This window comes from Drosophila tropicalis, unplaced genomic scaffold (genome assembly GCF_018151085.1).
Source record: "Drosophila tropicalis isolate 14030-0801.00 unplaced genomic scaffold, ASM1815108v1 contig_878, whole genome shotgun sequence".
NCBI lineage: Eukaryota > Metazoa > Arthropoda > Insecta > Diptera > Drosophilidae > Drosophila > Drosophila tropicalis.
In genome coordinates, this window is record NW_027173374.1 from 16,711,540 (window position 1) to 16,733,016 (window position 21,477).

The 21,477-nt window shown below is 40.0% G+C and overlaps 5 protein-coding genes across 6 annotated transcripts; 3 read left to right on the forward strand and 2 right to left on the reverse strand.

Annotated features, from left to right (window-relative positions):
• The first annotated feature begins 1,007 nt into the window (after positions 1–1,007).
• On the forward strand, positions 1,008–6,741 carry Mrp4 (Multidrug resistance protein 4). The gene is made up of 7 exons (XM_068300565.1): positions 1,008–1,754; positions 2,372–2,457; positions 2,514–2,673; positions 2,729–3,095; positions 3,164–4,785; positions 4,844–6,482; positions 6,547–6,741. Exons 1-7 carry the CDS (start codon positions 1,678–1,680, stop codon positions 6,580–6,582), a joined length of 3,987 nt encoding a protein of 1,328 aa, XP_068156666.1. The 5' UTR covers positions 1,008–1,677; the 3' UTR covers positions 6,583–6,741.
• Positions 6,742–13,107: 6,366 nt separating this feature from the next.
• On the forward strand, positions 13,108–14,342 carry CSN6 (COP9 signalosome subunit 6). Its single transcript, XM_068299352.1, has 2 exons — positions 13,108–13,568; positions 13,640–14,342. The coding sequence occupies exons 1-2, from the start codon at positions 13,197–13,199 to the stop codon at positions 14,282–14,284; spliced, it is 1,017 nt and encodes a 338-aa protein (XP_068155453.1). The 5' UTR covers positions 13,108–13,196; the 3' UTR covers positions 14,285–14,342.
• A 37-nt stretch (positions 14,343–14,379) lies between these two features.
• Positions 14,380–15,803, reverse strand: Dph5 (diphthine methyl ester synthase). Its single transcript, XM_068299355.1, has 2 exons — positions 15,511–15,803; positions 14,380–15,427 (listed from the first exon to the last, which is right to left on the reverse strand). Exons 1-2 carry the CDS (start codon positions 15,643–15,645, stop codon positions 14,717–14,719), a joined length of 846 nt encoding a protein of 281 aa, XP_068155456.1. The 5' UTR covers positions 15,646–15,803; the 3' UTR covers positions 14,380–14,716.
• Positions 15,804–15,900: 97 nt separating this feature from the next.
• On the reverse strand, positions 15,901–17,202 carry LOC137584105 (uncharacterized). 2 transcript variants are annotated; one of them, XM_068299353.1, is made up of 4 exons: positions 16,925–17,199; positions 16,479–16,859; positions 16,194–16,418; positions 15,901–16,134 (listed from the first exon to the last, which is right to left on the reverse strand). In XM_068299353.1, the coding sequence occupies exons 1-4, from the start codon at positions 17,105–17,107 to the stop codon at positions 16,060–16,062; spliced, it is 864 nt and encodes a 287-aa protein (XP_068155454.1). In that variant the 5' UTR covers positions 17,108–17,199; the 3' UTR covers positions 15,901–16,059. The 2 variants fall into 2 exon arrangements, with proteins under 2 accessions (XP_068155454.1, XP_068155455.1); XM_068299354.1 differs by lacking the exon at positions 16,479–16,859 and having other exon boundaries at positions 16,925–17,202.
• Positions 17,203–17,248: 46 nt separating this feature from the next.
• On the forward strand, positions 17,249–18,619 carry LOC137584103 (MKI67 FHA domain-interacting nucleolar phosphoprotein). Its single transcript, XM_068299351.1, has 3 exons — positions 17,249–17,462; positions 17,527–17,874; positions 17,938–18,619. The coding sequence occupies exons 1-3, from the start codon at positions 17,364–17,366 to the stop codon at positions 18,520–18,522; spliced, it is 1,032 nt and encodes a 343-aa protein (XP_068155452.1). The 5' UTR covers positions 17,249–17,363; the 3' UTR covers positions 18,523–18,619.
• The last annotated feature ends 2,858 nt before the right edge of the window (positions 18,620–21,477 follow it).

A 21,477-nucleotide genomic window follows, 5' to 3' on the forward strand; every position in this document is an offset into this window, starting at 1 on the left:
TATCAAAGTGGTCGCCCTTCTCAGAGTCAAATAAACTTCTCATATTAAATTTTTTGTCTGAAACCTGCCGTTTAACCACCCTTTCCTATGAAAAAATCTTATTACTAAGCTCAGGGTATGGTGGGACTTGCGTGGTATGAACTTTAAAATTTGTATGCCCACTGTGACAACCTTGTTTTTTTCATGCATTTTCATGCACAGCCTTAAAGTATGTAGCAAAAGAAGAATTAAGAACAAAAGCCCATAAGTTGTGCTTCAAAAAAAACCATTTAAGACCAATAATCCAGAACGACACATACATACATACATACATACGTACTTATACATATATATGTATATAGCTGTTTAGCTTAGTAATCAAAATTCTATATCTGATATTGTTAATTAGCTATTCAATTTCTGGCACTATAACCCAGAGTAACCCATTTTGATGAACCTTAATAAAATGTTACATGGTTTTGAAATACATTTCAAACTTCTGTATGTGTAAATTTTAAATATTTACCAAAAAAATACAAAAGAGAAGAGATAAACTTTTTAAAGCTTTTTTCAAAAATCTATTACATTACTTTTGTTTTATTGTCAGCTCTCTCTCTCCCTTCCACTCTCTCTTAACTTATCTTTTTGATAATATGGACATATGTATTTATAATCCCATTTCTGTTAGGGTTTATGACTGATTATGAAAAGGTGTATCAAAATCTGGCTATCATTGTTATCAGTTGACAAAATGAGAGCAGCTACCTAATGTGAGAGCATGTTAACTGAAGAAAAAGAGAGAGTAATTTCGACCAAGAGTGAGATTCTTAACCTGACACAACAAGGCGAACGATTACGATTTCCTCCGATGCGGTTAATGGGTAAATGAGATCCAGAATAAGAAAACAGCAATTGTTTTGGTTTTTGGTTAAAACAAAAAGAGAAAACAAACAATGTTGACTGTCGTTGTCGTCGTTGTTGTCTATATCATGGGCAGGCGGCGAGCACATAATATTAGAACGAGTTCCGCAGCCGGAGCGTGAACATCGCTAAAGTTATATATACATACATACATATACGCATACAATCGATCGAGCAGTCGATCCAAAAGCTCTACTATCACATCACCCCCCACCCGTGGGATCTACATAAAAAAAAACGTTGCCGCATAAAAAAGTGTGATGAAATTCATCTGCTGCTGGTCGAAAACACAATCTTCCAGTGGTCTATTTTGAAAAGAATCATCCTACAGCAGCTTAAAAAATGTGGACACGGACGTTACGTTACATTGTTTTATTCTAATCTCGGAAAAAGCTAGTCATTCAGTGACGGGCGTGAAATGTATGGAAAAATTATGCCCACTCCCCGAAAAGTGAAATCGTTTATATGTAGATATTTCCAATAGAAGTGTTTTACCCATGTTAATGTCACATTAATTAATTAAATAAAAAGCGCGTGTTTGTGTTGGTTCGGGATGTTAATTGAAGAGAATAAAAATCTATACACACAAATGTATCTAAATAAATAGACAAACTGAAACAGCAAATTTATAAAACAAAACTGAAATATCAATCTCATGTAATGTGGCGTTTACAATACGCAAAAGCGAAAAAAACGCTTGTGTCGCTTATCAATTTCTAGCTTAATTGTTATACAACAAAACAAACAATCACAACAATAAAATTATAATAAAACAAAATGCAGTCCATGAAAGCCGATGAACTGCCGGAGAATCCGCGAGAGCACTCCAACCCGTTGTCATCGTTAATGTTCTGGTGAGTTGTAGAACTTGACGCCCCGATTGGAGACAGGCAGAGCGAGAGAGAGAAAGAGAAAATGAGAAATAGACAGAGAAGGAGCCATACTAAGAAACATGATTATTTGATTGACTTAATTTAACGCTTTATATCTACCAATGGAGGCAAGAAGAGTTCATCTCTGCTCACAACGAAATTCTCTCTTGAGAAGACTTCAAGGGCAGCGAAGTTCTTTATTACTTTTAATAATTTTTTAAAAGGCTGGCCATGTTTATATTCTTCATTTACAGCTTCACTTTCATGTTATAAATTTTAAAAAGACCAAAACTTGAGCACAATTAAATTAATCATGTAATGCTTATAGAATCGTAATTTAATCGGAACCTCATATAGTCGTGCCTAACACTAGCTAGTACAGAGTATTTTAAAGCCACTTTGATTTATTTTACTCACTTCTCATGGCAACTGATAAAAAACAGAGGAAAAACAACATTTTTTTAGATGTGGCTTGTGTCTTCAATTAATGAAAATCTAATTACGTTTGTGTTATTATTCTTTTTTTTTTTTTTTTTTTTGCTACCATAAAAAATGGTAACATTATCTTTATCTGAATACGTGGGTGTTATCACAAAAAGTTTCGCCATGCCGGTTCTTTTCAAGGGCCGTAAAAAGACGCTGGAACAAACGGATCTATATAGAGCTCTGCGAGAGCACAAGTCGGGTAAGAGATATAAACCGAAAGGATAAGAAGAAATTATAATCGGCATCGTGCTTAAGATACTCTTGGAGACCGCCTCTGTGCGGCTTGGGAAGAAGAGGTTGCAACTACTGCGCGGCGGAATCAAAAACCCCGATTGAGAAGTGTAATGACAAAAGTATTCGGTTGGCATCTAATCGTCACTGCTGTTCTATTAGCAGCCCAGGAGTTTCTGACAAAGTATATATAGGACATATCTTTAGAAAGGATATATTTACAACAATCTTGTTTACAGAGTCACCCAGCCGATTTGTTTGTTTGGCATTATGTCTTATTTTGCTGGCACCGATCCAGATATTACCAAGGCACAACTTTATGCAGCCGGCCTCATAGCTGGCTCTGTTTTCACCGTAGTTTTCGGTCATCCCTATATGCTGGGTCTACTTCATCTTGGAATGAAAATGCGAATTGCCTTGAGCAGTTTGATCTACCGGAAGGCTTTACGTCTCAACCGATCTGCCCTGGGAGAGACGACAGTGGGGCAGGTGGTCAATCTGCTATCAAACGATGTAGGACGTTTCGATACGGTTTTGATCAATATTCATTACCTCTGGTTAGCTCCATTGGAACTCGTATTGGTAACATATTTAATGTACATCGAAGTAAGACTTATGAGCACCCACTTGAAATTTGTAATTATCCTATATACATATAAATATGTTGATTCTAGATTGGCGTTTCATCGCTCTTTGGCGTGGCAGTGATGCTGCTGTTTTTACCCTTCCAATCATATCTCGGCAAGAAGACAAGCGTGTTAAGACTGCGCACTGCTTTGCGAACCGACGAACGTGTACGCATGATGAACGAGATTATTTCAGGCATTCAGGTAATCAAAATGTATGCCTGGGAGAAGCCATTTGGCAAGCTAATAGAGATGACACGCATTAAGGAAATGTCGTGTATTAAACAAGTGAACTATATCAGAGGAATTCTTATATCGTTTGCCATGTTCCTTTCACGCATTTTTATATCGACCAGTCTGATAGCATATGTTCTGTTGGGCAACATCCTGAACGCCGAGAAGGCGTTCTTCGTAACCGCCTACTACAATATTTTGAGGCGATCGGTTACCATGTTCTTTCCCCAAGGAATTTCACAGTTTGCAGAGCTTTTGGTGTCGATTAAGCGTCTGGAGACGTTTATGCATCGTGAAGAGACTCAAGTGTTAGACAAGTCAAAAAAGGAAGAAATTTTATTTAACAATGAAAAAGAGCGGGCCTACCTCATAGCCGATAACAATGGAAAAGTGGCGAATAAAGATAATGGCATTTCTGAGACGCTGATCGATTTCAATAACTTCAATGCCAAATGGGAGGCCAAAGCCGCCGAAAATACTTTGCAGGATATCAATCTTCAATTGGGCCGCCGACAATTAGTTGCCGTGATTGGCCCCGTGGGTGCCGGAAAATCTAGTCTCATTCAAGCTCTTCTTGGCGAGTTGTCTCCGAGCAGCGGCAGTGTTGATGTCAATGGAACCTATTCCTATGCATCGCAGGAACCGTGGCTTTTCACCGGCACTGTGCGTCAGAACATTCTTTTTGGCCTCGACATGGATAAGCATCGCTATCGCACAGTGGTGAAGAAATGTGCACTGGAAAGGGACTTTGAATTGCTGCCCCATGGCGACAAGACCATTGTAGGCGAACGGGGGGCATCCCTTTCCGGCGGTCAGAAGGCTCGTATCAGTTTGGCACGTGCTGTCTATCGCAGAGCGAACATTTACCTATTGGATGATCCGCTCAGTGCCGTTGACACGCACGTTGGTCGCCATCTCTTCGATCAATGCATGCGAGGTTATTTGAGAAGTGAACTAGTTGTTCTGGTCACACATCAGCTGCAGTTCTTGGAGCATGCCGATCTAATTGTGATCATGGACAAGGGAAAAATAAGTGCAATGGGTACGTATGCGACAATGAAACGCAGTGGCCTGGACTTTGCCCAACTGCTAACAGATCCCAACAAGAACGACGAGATTTTGGATGGCGACGATGAAGCTGGCGGTGACATATGGGATCGCTTAAGCCAGTCATCGCGTAGCAGACGCGACAGTAAAGTGAGCCACCCGAGCACCCGCAACAATAGTTTCACTTCGTTAAGCTCCTTAGCAGAGTCATATGTCCAGGATGCTCCGATGACATTACAGGAGGCCCGCGTCGAAGGCAAGATAGGTGTGGGTCTGTATAAAGAATATCTAACGGCAGGAAGTGGCTGGCTTATGGTAGTATTTATGGTCTTCCTTTGCTTGGGAACTCAAATCGTTGGCTCTACAGCTGATGTATTTCTCTCCTATTGGTAAGGTATTAACATCATTAATGGTTAACCCGTTTTACGACTTTGTTCGGTACCGTAGGGTTAACAAAAACCAGAATGCTGCTGATGCTGATGCTGATCCCATAGATATTTATATCTTTGCTGCTCTAAACGTGGCCGTCGTAGTCTTTACCTTAGTCCGCACCATGCTTTTTTATAAGATGGCCATGCGCAGCTCAACTCAGTTGCACAACGCCATGTTTCGAGGCATCACGAGGGCTGCCATGTATTTTTTTAATACAAATCCTTCGGGTCGTATATTGAATCGGTTCTCCAAGGACTTGGGGCAACTAGATGAAATTCTGCCTAGTGTTATGCTGGATGTTGTGCAAATATTCCTTACCTTGGCCGGCATTATTATTGTGATATGTATTACCAATACCTATTATCTCATACTAACGTTGGCCCTAGGCATAATTTTCTACTACATTAGGGAATTCTATTTGAGTACATCGCGGGACGTTAAGCGGCTTGAAGCCGTAGCCAGATCTCCCATATATTCCCATTTAGGGGCGACTCTTACGGGCCTGCCCACTATAAGGGCTCTGGGAGCTCAAAATGCTTTAATTGCTGAATTTGATAATCTCCAGGATCTGCATAGTTCGGGATATTATACCTTTCTGTCCACCAATCGGGCTTTCGGCTATTATTTGGACTGTTTCTGCACCTTGTACATTGTGATTATAATCGTAAATTACTTCATCAATCCGCCAAGCAACTCGGGTGAAGTTGGTCTGGCAATAACCCAGGCCATGGGTATGACTGGCATGGTTCAATGGGGAATGCGTCAGTCGGCCGAACTAGAGAATACTATGACGGCTGTGGAGCGCGTGGTGGAGTACGATGAGATTGAACCGGAAGGCGAATATGAGTCCCAGCCAAACAAGAAGCCACCTATTACTTGGCCCGAAGAGGGAGAAATCATAGCAGATGACTTGAGCCTGCGATACTTCCCCGATCCTCAGTCGAAATATGTTCTAAAGTCGCTTAATTTTGAGATTAAACCCAAGGAGAAAGTGGGTATTGTTGGACGGACTGGAGCTGGCAAATCCTCGCTCATAAATGCCCTTTTCCGGCTCTCATACAATGACGGAACAATAACCATCGATAGCCGGAATACCAGTGAAATCGGTTTGCGGCATCTTCGCAGCAAGATTTCCATAATACCACAAGAACCAGTCCTTTTCTCCGGCACCATGCGCTATAATTTAGATCCGTTCGAAGAGTACAGTGATGCCAAGCTCTGGGATACACTGGAAGAGGTTAAACTGAAGCCCATCATTAGTGATCTGCCCAGTGGATTGCAGAGCAAAATCTCTGAAGGTGGAACCAATTTCAGTGTCGGTCAGCGTCAACTGGTCTGTTTGGCCAGGGCTATTCTTCGCGAGAATCGAATATTGGTAATGGACGAGGCAACGGCCAACGTTGATCCGCAAACTGATTCCCTCATTCAGGCTACAATTCGTAGTAAGTTCAGGGAGTGCACAGTCCTGACCATTGCACACCGACTGCACACAATAATGGACTCGGACAAGGTGCTTGTAATGGATGCCGGCCAACTAGTCGAGTTTGGTTCACCCTATGAACTTTTGACGGAATCTGAAACGAAAATCTTCCACGGAATGGTATCCGAAACTGGCCAATCCACATTTGATAGTCTTTTAAAGGTGGCAGAGAAGGTGAGTAGAAAAAATAGTTACCTAAAGGAAATGTTTCGACAACGATCTTTTCTGGATATTGCAGGTCTACAGGGAAGCAGAAAAGAGTAAAACTGCCTAAGAGATTCCGCTGTTTGCCCTAAGTGATCAATAAGTTATCTCATATAAAACTGCTCCAAGCTTAATTTTGTTTGCTACTTAAGAGTATTATGTATACCCCAAAGGCATTTCAAAAAATTTATTTATGGGGAAATATATGGATAAATTAATTTTTATTGCACACACATTTGTAATTTTGAATTTAAACTTGGCTTTGACCTGGTTGTCCGTCAACAATGCTCTCATTACTACTAAACAGCAGTTTGGCTATGAACGAACAGACCATTAGAATGAAAATACAGCCATTAACAATGATAAGAGTCGCCACTGAGAATTTTACATCGCGCAACTGCAACTATGATTGTAGCCTTTCGCAAACATAAGCCTTTTTAGATAAAACATTTTTCCACATTGATGGCTAATAGGTAAGGAAAGAAATACCAAAAAAGTTGCAAGGGTATACAAACTTTGACGCGGTCGAAGTTAGCCCCGGCCCTCTGGTTAGAATTTAAATACGATACTTAAATTCCATATGCCTTTTACACATCGCTAGCATTAGACAAGGTTCGACTTTTGCCTACGAGCCTACCTTATACTTAGTTTTATAAACATATGATTTCAATAATTGAATATAATAGTTTATTTTACAACCAATGAATTTAAATTGTATTCCGCTTCAGTATCGAAAATTATCAATTCCTTTGAGCTGAGCAGTAACTTCGATATCCCAGAAATAATCATTATCACAAATATGCTGCAATGGGCAATCGAAAAATGGGATACCGAGTAGCGTATCTCACGCCAAGATCCGTCACTGCGCACTCGAAGGAAGAAATACAAACTCATTGTGTCAGCCATAAGAAACATTCTAATGAAAATTTCTCGCACATTATTCCGCACAAACGAACATGTCAAATACATGTTTGCGATAATAATTATCGAGGGAATTGATAATTTCAGTAAGACCAGGAAGCCAGTTAAAATGATCGTATCGCCAGTCATAAATAGACGACCTGTGTTTGGATCAAACGAACTAATAGACGATAGGTTACCAATGCCAAAGAAGGAGATGTAAGCATAAAGTAGAACAAAAGCCCCATATCGATAAGAATGCTTCAATGGGCAACCCTTAGAAAGACTGATCTCGCCGTGAAGCTTCCTGCTCATAAGACATTCCATTAGTAACAATTGCATGAAAAACGATTCAAAAGAAGTGCTGAGCAGCGTATAAATGGTGCTCAAATTGAACCATATTAAATTCAGACGACATTGCGGTGTTGTTGAAGAGGAAAAAGGGATGCAAATGAATCCGTAAGCCAAGTAGGCAACGGCAAGTTGCCGAAAAACCATCAATACGATTTCATTATTATTGTTCCGATAAGTGCAAAATGCACCTATTACCAATGTGCACCCATTAATGATCCAAACACGCATTTCATGGTGTTCCCTTAAGACTAAGGGTCTCAGCAGAGCAAACAGCATGCTGAAACTTAAGAGATTCGTGTCCGTTCTCCCAAGGGAAGGGGGAAGCATGGTAAATAATCCAAGCAGAACCACAAGAATAAACCATATTACAAATTTGATAGAGGGCTGCGCAAATCCTTGACGATTGCAGGCACACCTGAACAGAACAAATCCCATCCAAAGTAAGCGACGATCAAAAAATGCTGCAGCCAGCAAAGAGCTTATTGAACCTATCCAAATCATATGGGTAATGGGTGTGACAATTTCTCTGCCCTCAACTGGACGCTCACGTAGGGCCACGATCCATATCGGTATGGGTAGCCATAAATAAAATGCGGTCCAGCCTGGTACCTTTTGCAATAACATCAACGAGACCAAAAGCAGCCCCAACAGCATCAGCCATCGATTAATCGAAGAGTTAAGTCCTCTAGTTGGTCTCTTTTCTTTGTAACTTAATTTAAGCAATAGATAATAGAGCCAACCAAGATATGAAGCAACCATGGCCGCTATTAAAGCACTACGATAGTAATTCTTATAAAACTCAAGGCACTCAACGGCCAGTTCTGCTGCTTCGTGGCTATTATTCATGGCCAGTTGATAACAACCCAATTCGTATAGTCGTTCTATCTCAATGTTATAGTGATCAATACGCTTGAGGTTCAATTTCTGAAACTGTGTGAACCATTTCCCGTGATGCTTTAAGACGGAAGTCACTTGCTCTAGTAGTTGAAGAGCATTCAGATGGGCCGCCTGGGCCTCGTATTTGGGTGTTACTTTCAAGAAGCCCAGCGGCAAGATTCCCAGATTGTTCATTGGCGGTGGAAGACCAATCAATGCCGACATAAGTGAGGCCAATTGAATCTGTTCCAGCTCGTGAAATGGCAATTGGATGTCGCTTTCATCGGCTGTAAAGGTCATTCCATCATTTGAAGCCTTCCTATTGACTCCAGCACCCCAGAAAAAGAACGGAACTTCAGTTTCCGGCAAGGATCCACCGCCATGTGAACCCAAACTAGTCATACCATGATCCGATGTCATAAGGTATGCTGTGCGATTATCCGTAAACTTTTCTTGAAATAGATCGTACATATCTCTTATTTTCTGCTGTGTAGAATGAAGGTGTTTCAGATATAAATAATTTGTTGGATGATAGATATGTCCAGCCATATCCATGTCAGCGAGGTATATATAAAATACCGATGTAGTCGTATTAAGCACTTCGTTTACATTCTTATCCTGAGCCAGGAAATTATTCACTCGTCTGCTTACCCATTCGTCTGCAACACAATTTAATGTTATCTGTCTATCGGTATAATTTTCGAACTTTAAATTAACTCCACCATTAGGCATATTGTCAAAGAACTCGAGAACTCCAATAGAACCCCATCCATAGGAGGAACGACTACGATTAAAGACCGTATCGAATGATGTTGGATTTGCATCGAAATTAGTTAAAATAGCAGATGGGTCCTCCGGAAAGCCTCCAAATGTGGCAGCATTTGCAGGACGGGAATTAGTTGGAACATTTGTACGTATTATTCCAACGAGTCCTTGTTGGAGAAACAACTCCCTAATATGCGGGATTGCAGCGCAGCTATTGTTAAAAAATGTATTGGCTCCAAGGCCATCAATGAAGAAAATCACAAGGCGATCTGCTGGCGGTTCTAAATCCAGTTCGCGCAGGGTCCTCTGCGGCTTCAAATTGGCAATGAGATTGGAGTGAAAGTGGATTTGCAGTAAATAACCGAGCAACAGAATGTGAACGACTACAGCATTGGCTATCCAGCACATATCTGAAAAAATTTTAAGTTTATTTCAGGGATTGATCGATTCGTCAGTAGTCTCCGAAAATTTTCGAATTCTGAAAGTATACATTTTGTAGAAATATGAATCAAATTAAATTTGTTTACGCATTGCTAATGCATGCGGCATTATTTGGATCGATTTGGGTCATTTACTTTCAATCAAGGGTCGTTGGAGGTTCATTTGAGGTCAAGTTACAAGCACCTCAGAATTATAGAGCACCAGCAAATCGTCTGGTGGTTTTTGTCCTGGACGGTCTGCGGGCAACAGACTTCTTCGAGAAGGGCTGCAGCAATGTTCCCCATCTGCGGCAACTCTTTCTCCATCAAGGATTGGTGGGGATTGTTAGCATGCAAGCTCCTCCCATTGACAGAAGAGCCTCACATATTTCCATTTTTGCTGGATTCCAAGGGGATCGATGTGTTTCATTTGATTCTGTTTTTAATCATTCCGCGCGCAGCTATGCCTGGTCATCTCAGCTTCTAGAGTACTTCCGCAACCTTTACCATACCAAAATCGATAGTTCTATTAAAAAAGGAAAGATACCTATTTTCAAGCAGGACGAAGCGGTTTTCCAGTCCCTAAACCAATGTTTATTGAACGGATCGCAATTTTTGGATAAGGATGGTGCTATAATTTACTTGGTACATCTTCAAGGATTACAATTGGCCCGAAAAAGTGATTATTTTCAGGAAAATCTGAACTATACAGAACGAGAGATATGGAAAACGTATCAACGATTCGAAATGGTGTTCCCAGATCACCGCACAGTTTATCTTTTGGTCTCGCATTCTGGAGAAACAACTAAGAAGTTGAGGACGGAAACGCCAGTTTTTCTATGGGGTTCTGGTGTTAGTCATACTAAATCCATGCCGGGACGCAGCTTTATGGCCCAGGGTCAGTTCAGACCGCTCCACATTTTTGATTATATTCAATTCACACCTCTGATAAGCGCACTACTTGGAATACCAACGCCATTTAACAATCTGGGAATTCTTCCGTCAGGTCTCCTTAATACTAGCAACCATTATGAAGCGTATGCCATGTGGATGAACTCTCTTCAACTGCTTGCCCAGGCCAAACACTTTGTTAAGCTACACTGTCGTGGTCTGCTAAGCGGGTTTCTTCCAGAGTTTTGGTTAACTCTCGATATGATGGATAATTTTGAATCGACTTGTCGTCTACTGAGCCTCCAAAAACGATTTAGAACTTTACGGGAATACAGCGCCAACTTTATGCCCTCATTACTCAAATGCATTGACTACTATCAGGTCTATTACCAAGGAATGATGATTATTTCTACTGCATGTGGGATTCTTGGATGGTTGTATCATCTGCGTTGTCAGCTCGGATCAAACTCTACAGATATCTCCGGCCAAACTTCAAGTTTATGCTTTCTATTATTCAAGTGCATTTTTCTCCTAATGAGCATATTTATAGTTGCTTTCGTGCTGCTCCAGAAATTACCATGGATCATGCTTTACGTTCTCCTGTTGCCGGCACTCATATGGTTACTGGCACTAAGTGTCCATAACAGCAGTGTGAAACCACATATATCTTGTAAGGAGCTCATGTGGCCTATTGTTCTGTCTATGTGCTGTGTGCTTGGATTCAATCGTCGCCATTTTCTTGGTATTTTTTACCTGGGCTTTGCATTCTATAATAATCGTAACGCATTTCGTTTCGGGTTGCGGAACGTCAATTTTTATTTGTGGCTATTCTTGGTCTGTGGTTTAGGAGGAATCACATGGTGTCCTTCATCTTTGGGTAGTATTAACCGTAACCTGTTGCTGTCCAGCATTCCACTGTCATTTCTTTGGCCATTTGCATTCGGAATAATTCATAAGCGAAATGTCTTGATCAGCAATGGTCTGATTTTGACGGCAGCTTTAATACACACTCAATGCAAACTAACTGGTATTTGGGCTATGAACTTTATATCCTGGACCTATCTATGTATCGTATTCATTCGACGACCACAAAACAGTAACGAATTAATCTTTAATCTGAGCACCCTGTACACGTTGCTTTGCACATCGTATGAGACATTGGTTATCCAACTGTTAGCAACAGAACTGAACCTTAGCTTAAAGTTAAAGCTAAAGAGTCAAGCCCAAATCAGTGCGAAGACCATTTCGCTTTATATTTTATTTTATAGCTGTTTTTCTTTTCTTGCCATTGGAAATATTCCCGATATAGAATATTTTCAGAAATCTTTGGAGTACACCTGCTTTGGAGACCGTCCAATTCTCCTTCCTCTAATAATTGGCATAAAGCTGTTGTTACCCTCATTTCTGTTACTCTGTGTTATGGGTAGGAATTGCCAAAGTGTTATTGATGTGAAAGTTGGACAGAAAGTTTTCAATTGGCTGTTATTCATGTGTAATACTATGGTCTTACTTCAGCTTATCCGCATTCGCAATCAACGCTCTTGGCAGGAAGTTTCATCTAATGTTCACCTAATTTTAATTTTACAAAGTTTGCCATTTCTTGTCGAACTAGAGCGTAGTCTGGCTCGATTCAAGTTCGGCATTAGAAATCAGCTGAATTTGCCTTATTGTAAGCCTATTTCAATAAATATTTTGTAAACAACCACTAAAAACCACCTGTAAAAACCACTAAACAACTGCGAAATTTTAGATTTAAACAAAAAATTCGGAAAACGCAATTCGAATTTATAGGCAAAGAGCGCCTGCACAAAAACTGCCCTGGGGAATAGGAGTCCTCCATATACATACATACATACATATGTATGTGTCAATATGTATGTACATATGTACATACATATGTACATATGTATAATTGCTAAAAAAGCATCCCTTTTAAAAACGTCGTAATGACACTAAAGCACAAACAAAAACAAAAAAAAATGTTTAAAACAAAAACTAAAATTTACAAACTTTTCTTGCAAAAGACGCGCACAGCTTCCGATGCTATAAACAGGACAAGGACCCAATCCCAAAGCAACACAGGCACAGGACTATTCTCAGTTGTGACCAAACGATTGGCTTATAAGATTCATTTTTGTTTCAATGGTTTTCTATTATATAGGATCAAATTTGCGTGATATATATATATATGTACATACATATGTAAAGGCAAGTTGCATTTAAGGTATAACTTCTTTAAAATTGCATTCAAATTATTTCGAAATAATTTCAATTTTTAAACGGATATTCTTGTGTTTTCGAAACACGGTGCAACGTCGAACCGTCATATGGCGTTTAAAAAATAATCGATTTTCTGTTATCGTTATCAAAACAAAAAACAACTCTGTTGCCACAAATTTTAACAGAAAAAGCAACAACAGCTTTTGCAAAATAAATTAAAATTCAACAATATATTAAGCAATAGCCACAGCCTTGAAATATGGAACAAATGGATATTGATTTGGATGCGTCGGCCAAGCCGAGTACTTCAAACGCTGCGGCATCTGAAAACAACAGCAAACAGCAGCAGACAAAGAATCCAGTTGTGGGCAACATTATGGCTGCGGCCGGTACAATTGCATCGGTGACTATTTCGCTGCATCCACTGGTGATTATGAATATATCAGAGCACTGGACGCGTTTTCGTGCCCAGCATGGTGAGCCGCGACAGGTATATGGTGCCTTAATTGGCAAACAGAAGGGTCGGAACATTGAGGTGATGAACTCATTCGAACTTAAGACAGATGTGTTTGGCGACGAGATGATAATCAACAAAGACTACTACAACAAAAAGGAGCAGCAATACAAACAGGTAATAGAGGCCTTGGGATTGTGATTTATAGATAGTGGCAGAATTTTGATTTTACTTGGCATGACTTGCAGGTATTCAGCGATCTCGATTTTATTGGCTGGTACACAACGGGCGAGAGTCCGACGGCTTCGGATATTAAAATACAGAAACAAATTGCCACCATTAATGAATGCCCAATAATGCTGCAACTGAATCCGCTATCCCGCAGCGTCGATCAACTGCCCATTAAGCTATTCGAGTCCCTAATCGATTTGGTGGATGGTGAGGCTACCATGCTCTTTGTTCCCCTAACGTACACACTGGCCACCGAGGAGGCGGAGCGCATAGGTGTGGATCATGTGGCCCGCATGACCACTAACGAGTCCGGGGAGAAGAGTGTGGTGGCCGAACATTTGGTGGCCCAAGATAGTGCCATCAAAATGCTTAATACACGTATCAAAATCGTGTTGCAGTACATAAAAGACGTAGAGGCGGGCAAACTGAAGCCCAATCAGGAGATATTGCGCGAGGCGTATGCCCTTTGCCATCGTTTGCCAGTAATGCAGGTGCCCGCCTTCCAGGAGGAGTTTTACACGCAGTGCAACGATGTGGGATTAATTAGCTACCTTGGCACTCTTACTAAGGGCTGCAACGATATGCATCAGTTTGTCAACAAATTTAATATGCTCTACGATCGCCAGGGGTCCTCGCGACGTATGCGAGGCCTTTACTACTGATTAGGACTTGATTGATGCATTCGTTTGATTTTTAAATAAAATGAGCTAGGAATTCAAATTAACTGAAATTCTCCATTACGAATAAGGGCGCACACTTCATGGTTTAATACAACTTTATTCTTGTTGGCAAACTACATACAAATAACATATACAGATGGAATTAAGACAGACAGAGACAAGTCCATTTAGTGGATTGGTGAGGTTTGTTGGGGATCGGATAGGGGATGGGGGCGTGGAAACCACACATATATCACTTTTCTTATGTACTCCATGGAGAGGCGCTACAGAGCTTCAAGCATCGTAAATTCAATTTAATGTTCAGTTGCCTGGACTGATGAACATTCATTTTTTGTTACACTCTTTAATCACTTAGATCGATAATTTCATTTATTCATTCATGCGGTTGCTCGGTGGGATTCAAATGGGGTTTCTTTAGTGATTGTAATCATCGAGTTTGATGCTGGCGGCATATTGCTGCAAGAACTCCACCTCAAGTGGATGCATTTCCTTGGCGGGAATGATCAGTGAATGCAGCGGCTGGCCCAAATCTGTGGAGCGCATTTCCTGCAGCGTCGTTACGGCAATCTGTTGCGTGTCCTGGCCTACACGGGCTAAGCCCACACAGAGCGATTGCTCGTTTAGCACTGTGTTCCGCTCCAAGGCATCCTTCTTCTCCACAATGCTGAGGAGTTGATGGGCAGCTTCGGCTACGCTCATAAAGCGTGGCGGCATATACTCTTTGCGCTTGCGCATCAGCGACTCAGGGGTGGGCTCCTTCACCTTGATGTCCAGCAGGCACAGCGTGTGCATGTTATGCAGGCGATTTAGCTTAATCTTATCATAGAAGCTGTCCGGCTTCCAGGTCTCATCCCAATAGGGTATGGACACGGTTTCGCCAAATTTGTACAATTGCAGGCCGCAGCAGCCTATGGCGTTCATGATGGATGCATTGTGGATGACCTTGTAGGGTATGTTTTTCTCCTTGGCGCGCAAAATGAAATCTGTGTGCGTTGTGGCTCCAAAGGGATCACCCACCACCAGCAGAGCCACATCGGATTCCGCAGCACCGGCCAAAATCTCATCGGCTCCCTGCTCAACAAGGTCTCTATCGGCCAGCAACAGGGGTCGTCCATAAAATTCTTGCTGCAGGAAGGAAAGAAAAGCATTTACAAATAATTCACATGCATTTCTTACTACGGAAGCCGCCCACCCCTGCTCCTGCTCACCATGTCCTCAAGGCTGCAGCCAAGAATAGACGTATACATTTCCAGGTAGACACGACTGCACTGCTTGACAATGTCTAGCCCTTTCACTGTGATATCCTTGATATCCCCCAAGCCGAGTCCAATCAGATAGAACATGCTGCGGGTGTTGCTGCTACGGCTACTATGGCGCTTAATTAACTTTAATTATTTGGTATTTCTGAATATATGTTTTATGTATGTTTAATTTTTAAATGCTGCTGTTCTGTTTTTGCTGTGGAATCAAATCAAATCCGACACGTGCCCATGACCCTCGCTTGTTGCTTCTGAAAGCGCCTTAGAACTAGACCCCTTAGCAATATGAATGTAGAACTAGTTCCAGTCGTTTGCATATGGGAATTCAAATTTCATTGATTCAACTAAGAAAATGTGTTTAATTTGTACTACTAGTACTTAAAGTCAACCGTTACTAAATAACATTCTTAGTTAATAAATAAAAAATAAGAGATGTCTCTTCCTTGAGAAAGCAAAAAATACTTAAAAATGTAACAGTATAGTAAACGGAAATATGGTTTACACCGGATCAGTTGGTGTTGTATTACTTGTGCATACTCCACGAACCACACAATATGCAATATAACGCTCCACCTGAAAACATTTGAGTATCAAACAAACAACAGTTTCCAAGAAATCTCTGTCTGACTTACCATCATTCCATAAGTCGACGAGTGGTCTATGCTCTTGCTAATCTTTAAAAAATATTCACGAATTTCGGTACCCACCCTATCAGGACACGCTTCACGCATGCGTCGGCAATTAATGATTAGACCGAAGCTTTTGATTACCATAAACATCTCTGCATGACGGCCAGAGACATCCAGATGCTGCCAATTAATTAGCTGGATCATATTGAAACCATTTTCCAACTGCTTCTGCAAAAAAGTAAAAACAATTAACAATTGAGAAACCATAAACATCTCACAGATACCAACTTGCCCCATCTCCAAGCCGCAAGGAGTTTTAGTATACTTTGCTAAAATGATAAGGAGCAGACTGACAGCAATATCAGCTGCCAAGGCTGAGGCGCGAATTATAGCTGGCAAGGATGCCAGCAGAGCAATAACCTTTTCAATACGGTCTATTCTAATAACAAATTTTTCGTATAGACTTAAGGCTATAAAATAAATATCCTCTAGATCCAGATGATCGGTTAAATTGCCGATGACCTCTACTAACTTAAGCCGCTCCAGCATGATTAGTTGATCCTCTTCCTGATATGACATCATTATAATAGACAGTATGTAGAGGTCACAAAGTTGGTCAACACTTAACGTCAAATCGCAGGATAAGGCTTGGATAAAACGTGTAAACAACTGAGCACCGGTGAATAAGCAATGTAGGGTTGAGTGAAGTCGAAAATTAGTTTCTTTATTCTTACCGGCTTGGCCAACGTAATTTCATGGACATATGGCAAAAACAGGTTTTTGAGGCTGGAATCTACAAGAAACTTCTTCAGGTCGTCATGAGTGTAGCTATCGCAAAAGCATTTGGCATCCTCCTCCTCATTGGACAATTGAGAACTTATGGATATTTGTGAAATATTCAACGAGTTGTCTCCCATGATATTTTAAAGTTTGAAAAATACTTTAAAAAAACAAAACAATGTTTGTAAACAAATGAATTTCGCGTGCAATTTATCGAAATATTGTAATTACCGATTAAATGGTCGAAATATTGTTAATTTGATCTGGCAACGCCGTCATGTCCACCCCACAACTACTGGCAACGCTGTCTGTTCCACGTGCGGTACCGCGATTTTTATTTTTCTCCAATTAAATATTGTTATTTAATATACAAATAGAAAGCAATTTGCTACAATGCCGCCTGTAGCGAAACCCAAACCACAAAAGATTAAAAAACAAGTACAGGCCACAACAAAGAAAACGGTGGCTAATAAAACCGTGGTCTCTGGGCAGGTAAGACTAATAAGACAAAATTAACAGTAAACTTCGTTTATTCCATTGGCCATCTTTAATACAGTTAAAGAAAAAACTGCCTTCAAGTCAACAAAAAAGCCAGGAGCCGCGCAATGAGCGCGGTGTTGTCTTCATAAAGCATCTACCACATGGCTTCTTTGAGAATCAACTACGTCAATATTTTAAGCAATTTGGACGTGTCTTGCGTGTCCGCCTGGGGCGGTCTCCACGCACAGGGGGCAGCAAGGGTTTTGCCTTTGTGGAATTCGAGTATCCCGAGGTGGCCAAAGTGGCAGCCGATACCATGGACAACTACCTTATGTTCCAAAAAGTGGTCAAGGCATCGTATATTCCGCCCGAGAAACAGATTTATAACTATTTCAAAACTTCCGTTAAGAAGGTTCAAAATAAAGTAAGTGAGCTATTTATTCAAATCAATGCGAAAATAAAATAGCAATTTTAACTGATTCAATAGGCAGGCAAGGAGATATATGTGTCGGAAGTGACGGCAGCCACGCAGCGTAGCGTCAAAAGACAGAACAAATGGGATGAGTCTGCCTGCCAGAAGCGCACACTTGGTAGCCTAAGCAAGGTAAACCAGTTAAATAAAAAGTATAAGCATCTCGGCATCGATTTCAACAGTCTGTTAGTGAAGCCCACTGAGAAAACAAAAGATGAGGATGAGGAACCGTCCACAAGTAGCAAGGCAAAGCACGCAAAGAAAGAACCCAAACTAGAGGATTTGCTGGGCACAACAATAAATGAAGACTCAGATGATGAGGATTATGTAGATGCTATTGAATCGGATGAAGAATTAACCGATGAAGACGACGAGGAAGAGGAGGATCTGCCTACTCCGCCTAAAAGATCACAGGAAGTTAAGGAAAATCATCTATTAAAACGTAAACCTGGCACTGGCAGCATACAGAAAAAGAAAACGATTGTGAAATCCACGTCAAGTAAGATCAACAAGAAGGCCACCCAGACATTGAAATTGACTGCTGCGAAGGAGTTGGCCCAGCCTTTAAGGAAAGTAAAGGCAAAGAAGCTAAAGAAATAATTGAAAGAAAAAAAAAAAAACAATTTTTTATATGCTATAATTAAATTTTAAGAAATGGAGAAACTTGTTGTAATATAAGTAAATGTATCTATGTCAATAGTTTGGCTTTATGGGAACGGAAATTCCAGCTTCCAGTTTGATCCGTTTGCATTTCATGCGACGGTTCTGGAACCAGACTTTCACCTGACGCTCGCTCAAATCCAGGGCAACAGCGATTTCGTAGCGTCTTAAGCGAGTGAGATAATTCGAATATCCAAATTCCGTTTCCAGTTGCTTTAGCTGGGGTTTTGTAAAGGCTGTGCGCTCCTTGCGTTGTCCCGTGCTCTTAAATGTTTCGGATTCGTGTTGTGGTTCAGCAATTTTCTCTTGAGACGCAGAGGCTTCCTCAGTGTCAGGCGGTAATGTACTCCAATTGCAGCCATCGTTGGCCCAACTAAAGTTAAAATAACTGCTTGCTTGAACTTGATTTTGATCATAGTTATAGATGTTATAGTCTTCATAATAGCCCGATTCGGTAAAGTCTGTTTCAGTATTGCAGTTCCTCATTTGGCTCGAGTTGTTTCCGCACTTTGCTCACAAATTTGACTAAACTCTTGTGAGCAGAGAGCGCGGCTTATTAAGGCAGAGGCGGAGGAACCCGCCTCAATCTCTCAATCTGTTTTTTCACTTAACTGTAAATGATGTGCTGCTGATATGGTAATTGTGTGTCCAACATCTGGGCAGATGTCCGACTTCGTCGCGTGCGATCGACGTTTCATCTTTTGGTTATGACACCCCATCGACATACTTATACAAACATATATCTGTTTATCTTTGGGTCAAAACAAACTGGAAAAACGGAAGTAGCAGCACATATGTTTACAGTTATATGAGTCAAGTGCTTTGTTTTTCTACGATCTAGGCAGGAGAGAGAGAGAGAGAGAGACAAGTATAGATTGAGAGGAAGATCAAGAGGATGAGCTATAAAATTTAAATACTTCTCATAAAATCATTGTCGGAGATTAATCTAAAAGTGGCAATTGCATGGCCACTTAAATATGATAAATAGTATGGTTCCACTCAAAGAGTAGAACATTTTGTACAAGTCAACTGAAATAGTTTTAAAGTGATGTGCACCTGTTCAGGGAAAATTGAATCCTAAACCGAAAATGAGCACTTTAAATTAGCCGGCAAAAGAACTCATTAACATTCTGTTAGATAACACAATTCGATGACTTGGTGGCGATAAGTGGTCTTAGTGGTTTCTTCTATCGATATATTTTCGCCATCTGGCCACTCTATTTTAGATTACGCCTTGGGCGAATTCGGCGCGCCGAGCGAACTGATTTCGCCGTGACTTCGGGTTTTACGGCGAGAGAGAGTGCGTTGCTCTCTTTTGCTCGACTGCATGGTCGGAGTCTGACTCCTTTGCTCGATTCCAACCATTTCTCACGATTTTTACTCTCTTTTTACTCTCTTTTGCATAAACAGCGCTCTTTTGTTGCATGTTGGATCGAGTTGTATGTTGGATCGACCCCCTTGCAGTGGCGCCGTCAAATAATTAAACAACCACTTTTTAAACCCCTTTTTGAAATTAATATTTATATTATATATATGTATGTATATGTAATTCAACTTACAAATGACATTTCGACAAAATTAATTAATAAAGTTCAAATTAGTATTTTATATACTTTTTATATATTTTTTACAATTTGTTATAAAATTAATTGTTCATGCATTTTTTTGCATTTTGTTAAAGTGTTTATATAGTCAAAGAAGAAAATTCCAGTTAAGAACCTTTTCGACTTTAAAAAGATTTCATTTTATGAAAATTTTGGACGTTTTGTAAACAATTTAATATCATTTCTATGCAAGTTCTAGGTAGTTGTAAATAGTTACTTATTTTGTTCTTTATTTTCTAAACTTATTTTTCAAAAGATCTGACTTTATAACTCTCAAAATTGAGAGTAGATTTCTTTGATATCTGTTTTACACACTTATTGCTAATACAACTATTATTTTCATTTAACAATTTTAATGGAATAGGCATTCATTTTGTCCACAATTCATAATGTTGCATGTTTTGCATGAATGTTTTTTTTATCATCAAAAATTATTTTGAACTTATTAATTAAATTCAATTAAAGAATTTACTATGGTAATTAAAGATTTTTGAAATGTGTAAATTTATCGAAATGAAAAAGAAAAAACTTAAAATAAGTCCCAACTGACGGAAAGATCTCAAAAAGGTGCATTTTGTTTTCGTTCGAAAACGTGCTATTTTTATTCAAAATATTCAACTTTTATTGTAGTATTTTTTTCCTTTGTTTTTGTGTGTAAGATGTCAGTTACTTACGAATTGTGTTAATTGTTTGTACATATATCGAAGTTAGTATTTTAAGTATCGATTGTTAGTATTAAGTTGTTTACTACTACTACTCGAGATTGCCGTGTTGAAAAGTGGAAAAATCGGGTAAAGCTAGATTTCAGTGTTGTCAAACGCTATTTTTTATTTGGCGCGCTGTTTGACCGCCCTGGTAGCCAAATATTTTAATCTAAACTCAAAAAGTCGAGGAATATTCGGCTGCTCTGGCAGCCGAATATTTTATTCTAAACTATATTTGTTCTATAAAATCAAGAAATATTGTAAACTCAACAATATTTTCGTTTGTTGAGAATAGTGCGAACAAAAGATTCAAAAAGCCCGCGTATTCGAGTATCCAAAATTCGGCATTTGGCAACACCATCTCAAAATTGAACAGCCTTTTTTAGCAGGAAACAGCTACTTTTAGCTATAGTCCCGCTAAAAATATTAATTTTCTTTTGTTAATTACTCAAAAACTACGAAATAAATCGACAAGGCGCACCTGAGGTCGTGCTCGTGCAATTTTTCTCTTTCGTTTGATACCAAAATTATGTAGTTTATGTGCGTTTTGGGCCCCGAGTAGTAGTAGTAAACATTTACCAAGGCAT